This window comes from Corvus kubaryi, unplaced genomic scaffold (genome assembly GCF_017639235.1).
Source record: "Corvus kubaryi isolate FWS band 111438036 unplaced genomic scaffold, C.kubaryi_AGA036_p1.0 33989, whole genome shotgun sequence".
Lineage (NCBI taxonomy): Eukaryota > Metazoa > Chordata > Aves > Passeriformes > Corvidae > Corvus > Corvus kubaryi.
In genome coordinates this window covers 1,785-8,000 of record NW_024580736.1, presented here as the reverse complement: position 1 = coordinate 8,000, position 6,216 = coordinate 1,785, and the positions used below count along the sequence as shown (strand labels likewise).

Below are 6,216 nucleotides of genomic sequence, written 5' to 3'. Positions count from 1 at the left end.
TCTAGGGACTGAGGTTTTCTCCTTTCCCGTTTGGAGCAAAAGTCCTCATCTGGTTCATCTCTCCCTGTCCAAACTTCTCATGAAATTACAGCTGCGTCAGCATCTGCCTATCTCAGCGCAGGTGCTTTTGCTCACGAGTTGAACACTCCACCCCCCATATCTTCATGAAATTACAACAGGATACTCTGATATATCATAGCTTCACAACAGAATTTCAGCTTTAAGCATCTCCTCTCTCTCTTCCCTCAGGTTTTCAGCTCTTCACAGCAATAAAAGGGTTACTCTCACCTCAGCCTTGCAGCTTTGCAGCTGGAATGTTGAATTTTTCTTATCGCAGTGGAGAGGGGGGAGAGCCGAGCCGCTCCGGCTGCCCACGGCAAGGCAGTGGGGGGGGGTTCCACGGCTGGAACAGGTCCATCGGCTTCAGGATGGCCGTGGCCCGGCCCGGCCTGGCCCAAGCAGGGCCTGGCCGGGCCCGCTGGCCCCCACACGGGGCCTGCAGCCACCTGTGCCAGCGCCGGAAACGAGAGAGAGCTTGGAGGGGGAGTTTGCCTATTCTTAAATGTGGATCACAGAGGTGATCACAACTTTAAGTGGCTTAGAGAATTGTCCATATTCAAACTGGCCAGCTGATAGGTTCTATCAGTTCCCAGAGGAAACTGTAAGCACCCCTTAGCAAGGACGTCCCTTCCGGGACTATGCTTGCTAACCTATGACAGAAGGGCATTCTGAACCAGAAGAGCACTGACCTTTTTGATTTTGGCAGTTCACAGTTCTCAGACAGCAGAACGTCTGTGGCTCCTCTCATCATTATTTTTGCTGTTTTCACTACTGGCCATCAAGTTTCCTGCAGTAGCCATCCATGAACCCCGGATCACTACTACATTAATAAAACAAAACATGGCTCTCAGAGTGCATTAGTGAGGTACCAAGAGAAAACCCAAATGATGATCCTCCTCACTGAAAAGGTAACAGACAAAAAAAAATAAAAGTGTGAAAATACTTTTTAAAAGATGGCTGAAATTAGGCAAATTCTTAAAATTAAGTAAATGTCTGAAATGAAATTTAAGCAAATTTAACTGTTGCAAAGTATTCTGAATACACATACAGTACAATATACTAGAGTCCAAAATTAGAAAAACTTCTGGTCATGGAAATATGGGGTAAGGGATATGTTTATTTGGAACAATCAGTTCAGCAGAGATCTCTTTGCTACAAATATCTTGAATTTAATTCTTCTGCCTTGATACAATCTCCTGAGAAAATAAAAAAAATAAAATAAAAATCCTACAGGAAAAACTTGTGTTGGATGCAATCTATTCACTCATACCTGATACAAAAGTCTAATTTATTCTCTTGATTTATTGTCTTAAGGAGAATGAATTCTTCCACTCAGAAGTCTGTGGCATCAATCCTTGAGTTGAATCAGAGAAAATTCAATCTCTCATGAGTTCCCACTCCATTTACTTTTCTTGTAAGTGTTCTGTTTTGTTGGAGTGAAAGCTCCTCTGGACTCAGGCCCAGAGGGAAGCCAAAACACAGGGGTTGAATTAAAACCTTTGGACAAGCTGAGATACATGAAGGCACACCAAAGTGAAATAGAAATACAGATTTTTTAACCTTTAGTAGAAATATATGCTAAGTGCCTTAAACATTGAAAAGCTGCAGCAGAGACCTTAAATAGAGTTCTTACTGCAGCAGTGTTACCTTTTCACAGAATTCTTTACTTTAGACAAAATATGGATAGAATGACACTGTTCACATTTTTTAGATAGAGTGTTCACGTAAACAATAAGAGCTGATAGAAACTGCATCCACAAAACTGTGTAATACCTGTGTAACACTGGTGTAAGAATTAGACCAGGATAGGTTAAGAAAAGGAAAACTGGAATCGTGTGTTAATCTTATTGGTCAATTAACAAATCTAATCCACACTTCTGTAAGAAAAAATATAGAGTCTAGAGTATAGAGCATATAGAGTATAGAGCATATAGAGTATAGAGCATACAGAATATATAGAGCATATAGAGCATATAGAAGAAGCTGTGTTTTGCCTGTTGTTTGCTGTCGCTGCTTGCCTTTATCATGTAACCCCCTTCGAACTCTGCCTTCAAGAAAGCTGTGAGACTATGAAATAAAGGACTCAGCAGAACAGCAGCCTCCTCTGCTCTCTTACCCTGGTCCGGGAAGGAAGGGTACCCCGTCAAAAGCTTGACAGCGCAGAGCCCCAAGGCTGCTGTGGGCAGCAGGGCCCAGGGGCCGTTCCCACCCGCAGCGCTCCTGTCCTGGGCTGGGCCTGCACAGGGGCTGGGGCACCATGGCTGGGGCAGCGGGGCACGGAGGGGCCACGGAGCCGCTGCCGGGGCTGACAGCAAGGCCAGGGACACACAGGGAATTTCTGTGCACTGCCTGCGCTGGGCAGGGCTGAGTGTGGGGAAGGCAGAGCTCAGCTGGCCTCGGTGGCTGCAGGAAAAGCCAAGAGCCCGGAGAGCCCCCGTGGCTGTGCTGGAGACCAAGGCTGGAGGAGGGAAATGAGGGGCTGCTGCGGGATGGGGAGGGGGATTGAATTCCAGCAGGCACCGACGGGGGGCTGAGAGACTCAAGGGCTCCTTGGCCTGAGCCTGTCCTGGAAAGGTCTCTCAGCCCTCTGTGCCCATGAAGGGCTCCAAGGAGGAGCAGAGCTCATCTTGGCAGGACCCTCATGGAATCCCTGAGGGACAAATGCCAGTGCCTGCCCAGCCTTCCCAACATCTCTGACACCAGAGGCCTTTTCCACATCCCTCAGTTCCAGGTCAGTGCCCAGAACACAGCACAGGCCTGTCCAGGTCCTGGGGGCGATTCCCAAGGGAGGCAGCTGTGATTTCTCCCCACAGACCCACCACTCCGGTGCCTCTCTGTGCAGCCCTTGGCTGTCCTGAGCACTTTCCCTGGAGCCTCCCTGCCCTGGACGTTTGTCTCCATGCAGTTCTCAGCACAGCCCAGCAAAGAATTCAGGTGCTTTCCCAGAGGACATTACTCTGGGAGTGAAGTGGCCTCAGGGCACTGTTTGTGCCCCTGGAATTGTGCCAGCCCCGAGTGCTGCTGATGGTGTTTGTGCTCACTCGGGTTCATCTCCCCACACCCACTCGATGCACTGCTGAAGGCTCCTCAGGACACAGCAAACACGGACTGCTGGCCTGGTCACTTGGTGTCCCTCCGTGCAGGGACAAACAACCTCCTGCAGGGGAGGGCAGAGGCCAGTGCTGGGATTGGTGGTGGCAGGGGCTGGTGTGGGACACTTGCCCTGGGCACCTTCCCAGGCTGTGCCAAAGGCACAGCCCAGGCCCTGCTCTGCTGCTCCCTCAGGTCCATGCCAGGAGCTCTGGCTGTGCCAGGACACTGCTGCGTGCCCCCCCTGCACACTCCCCCCCTGCCCCTGGGCACTGGGGTTTGCTTTGCCAGGGCATTCCTGGGGCACATTCCTGACAGCAGCTCTGGAGGAGAGCGAAGCCTTCCTGCCCTGCCCCCAGGAGATGCCCTTTGCTGATGGAGCTGCTGTGCTGGAGCCCGGCTGTGTCCCAGCAGTGCCCGTGGCCTGTCCCTGCCTGTGGTCACAGCACGGACACGCAGCAGGACAGTGACCGAGCTGCCCGAGCACTCCGGCCTTGCACCCTCAGAAGGGCTGGGAAAGGGAGTGTGGAGCTGGGAAGAGCAGAGGTGGGAAGAGGCAGGGCCATTGTCCCTGGCCGTGCTGCTGTGCTGGGAGTCTCTTCCCTCCAGCTCTGCCCACAGGCACTGCCCCTGCAGAGCCAGAGAAGGGCTGAGGAACAAACCTTGGACACAAAGGTCAGGACAGCCCCTTGTTTTTGTTCAAATGCACAGGGAAGAAGCCTCCGGAAAGTCTTTGTGTTTCAAAAGAAAGGTAGATGTTCATGTAGAAATGCTAGGAGTAGTACTACAGTACTTTATAAAAAGCAGAATAACACTAGAAAAAGAATAAGAAAAAGCACCAATGAAAATATGGACAAAGAGGAAAAAAAAGGCCAAGATTGTAAAGAGTTACATTCTGAAGGTTCTGGAGCAGAAAAGAGAGTTTATTCCATCTGAGAAGCATCCTAGTCATCTTTTTCCTCGCATGGCAGAAGGAAATAGAAAGATTTTAACTTGTGAAAAGTATCCAGTCATCACTTTCCTCAGCGCATCCCTGAGCTCCTGGTTCCTCAGGCTGTAGATGAGGGGGTTCAGGGCTGGAGGCACCACCAAGTACAGAACTGACAGGGCCACATCCAGGGATGGGGACGAGATGGAGCGGGGCTTCAGGTGGGCAAATGCTGAAGTACTGAGGAACAGAGAGAGCACGGCCAGGTGAGGGAGGCACGTGGAAAAGGCTTTGTGCCGTCCCTGCTCAGAGGGGATCCTCAGCACGGCCCTGAAGATCTGCACATAGGAGAAAACAATGAACACAAAACAGCCAAAGAGCAAACAGCCACTGACAGCGATGAGCCCAAGTTCCCTGAGGTGGGATTTGGAGCAGGAGAGCTTGAGGATGTGTGGGATTTCACAGAAGAACTGGCCCAGGGCATTGCCCTGGCCCAGGGGCAGGGAAAATGTACTGGCCGTGTGCAGGAGAGCGTAGAGAAAGGCACTGGCCCAGGCAGCTGCTGCCATGTGGGCACAAGCTCTGCTGCCCAGGAGGGTCCCGTAGTGCAGGGCTTTGCAGATGGACACGTAGCGCTCGTAGCACATGATGGTGAGGAGGAAATACTCTGCTGAGAGGAAGAACAGAAAGAAAAACACCTGAGCAGCACATGCTGAGTAGGAGATGTGGCTGGTGCCCCAGAGGGAATTGTGCAGGGCCTTGGGGACAGTGGTGCAGATGGAGCCCAGGTCGGTGAGGGCCAGGCTGAGCAGGAAGAAGAACATGGGGCTGTGCAGGTGCTGGCCGCAGGCTCCGGCGCTGATGATGAGGCCGTTGCCCAGGAGGGCAGCCAGGGAGATGCCCAGGAAGAGGCAGAAGTGCAGGAGCTGCAGCTGCCGCGTGTCTGCCAATGCCAGCAGGAGGAAGTGGCTGATGGAGCTGCTGTTGGACATTTCTTCACTCTGGGCATTGTGGGCTGTTGAAAGAAGGCATTGACAAGCTGGGACAGATTCCCCTGAGTCAATCCTATGCTATTTTCTTAGGAATCCCCTCAAAACAACTTCTCCTCCTGTGACAGAACTTGGCTAAGCTTTTTGGTTTCTGAGCTCAGGTTTGTGCTGCTGCCTCATCCTCAGCATTGCTCTCAGCCGGAACACTGGGGGCCCAGAGGGAAAACAGGGCTTCCTGTGCCCCAGTGCAGACGGACCTGCTGGTCCCCACACAGGTGCCCTTTGCTCATTTCACCTCCCTCTATTTCAGGGTGATTCTACTTAAAATGAAAAATAAAGTGACTTTTTGAAGGCTCCAATTTCAAAACCATTTCCCTAAACCCATCTCCCTTTCCCTGTGCAGCTGTGGTTGCTCTGGCTCTCTGCTGCCTGGAGTTGTGCCTCCTGGCAGCTGTTTCTCTGTGTCCAAGGCTGTGAAGGTTTCTCCAGGAATGAGTTCAGAGCTGTCCTTCCAGCTGCTTTAGCCAGCTCTCTGCTCACTCCTCCCAGGTACCTGCAGGCAGTGCCCTCAGCCCTGCTGGGCTGCCAGAGGAGCTGCTCCTCAGCAGAGCTGCCTCTTTGAAGCTCTTCTTGGTTGCCAGGAGCTTGAGAGTTCCCTCTGTGCCAGGAGCCCGGCCCAGCTCAGCAGCACAGCAGCAGCACAAGGACTTTAATGACCCTCTCGGGCCTTTGGTGTTGTTCACATCAGACTCAGTCCCTCAGAGTGTCTTCAAAAACCTTCTCAAGAACTCAAAGTCAGATTCAAAGTCCAAAGTTTCTTTAACTTTTAATGGGTCCCAGTGAGGGACACGACCCACGTGAAAGTGTCCCCAGGTTCCAGTGAGAGGAGAACTCTGGAGGCAGCGATGGCAGGTGGGGACAAGCAAGGGAAAGGTGTCTCTGGTGCTGAGCAAAGCTGGCTGTGTTCCATGAGTGCAAAGGGCCAAGGCCTGAGCCCCAGCCCCTGGCAAGGCAGATCCTGTCCCTCCCTTAGTGCTCAGGGCTCTTCCCGGGGCACTGGGATGTGGGGATGTGCAGTGCCCAGGGCAGCACCATGGGGCAGCCCCTGCCAGGCTGCTGGGCAGGGACAGGGAGGCACTGAGGCCCCAG

General features: G+C 52.3%; 1 protein-coding gene and 1 long non-coding RNA gene across 2 annotated transcripts in view; one reads left to right on the top strand and one right to left on the bottom strand.

Annotated features, from left to right (window-relative positions):
- The window catches only part of LOC121660377, an 805-nt gene extending 598 nt beyond the window's left edge, over nucleotides 1-207 (top strand). The window contains exon 2 of the long non-coding RNA XR_006014652.1: nucleotides 14-207. This is a non-coding gene — a long non-coding RNA (uncharacterized LOC121660377). The remainder of the gene's footprint in view (nucleotides 1-13) is intronic.
- A 2,241-nt stretch (nucleotides 208-2,448) lies between these two features.
- On the bottom strand, nucleotides 2,449-5,394 carry LOC121660376 (olfactory receptor 14J1-like). The gene has a single exon (XM_042019727.1). It carries the CDS (start codon nucleotides 5,068-5,070, stop codon nucleotides 4,099-4,101), a length of 972 nt encoding a protein of 323 aa, XP_041875661.1. The 5' UTR covers nucleotides 5,071-5,394; the 3' UTR covers nucleotides 2,449-4,098.
- Nucleotides 5,395-6,216: the final 822 nt, after the last annotated feature.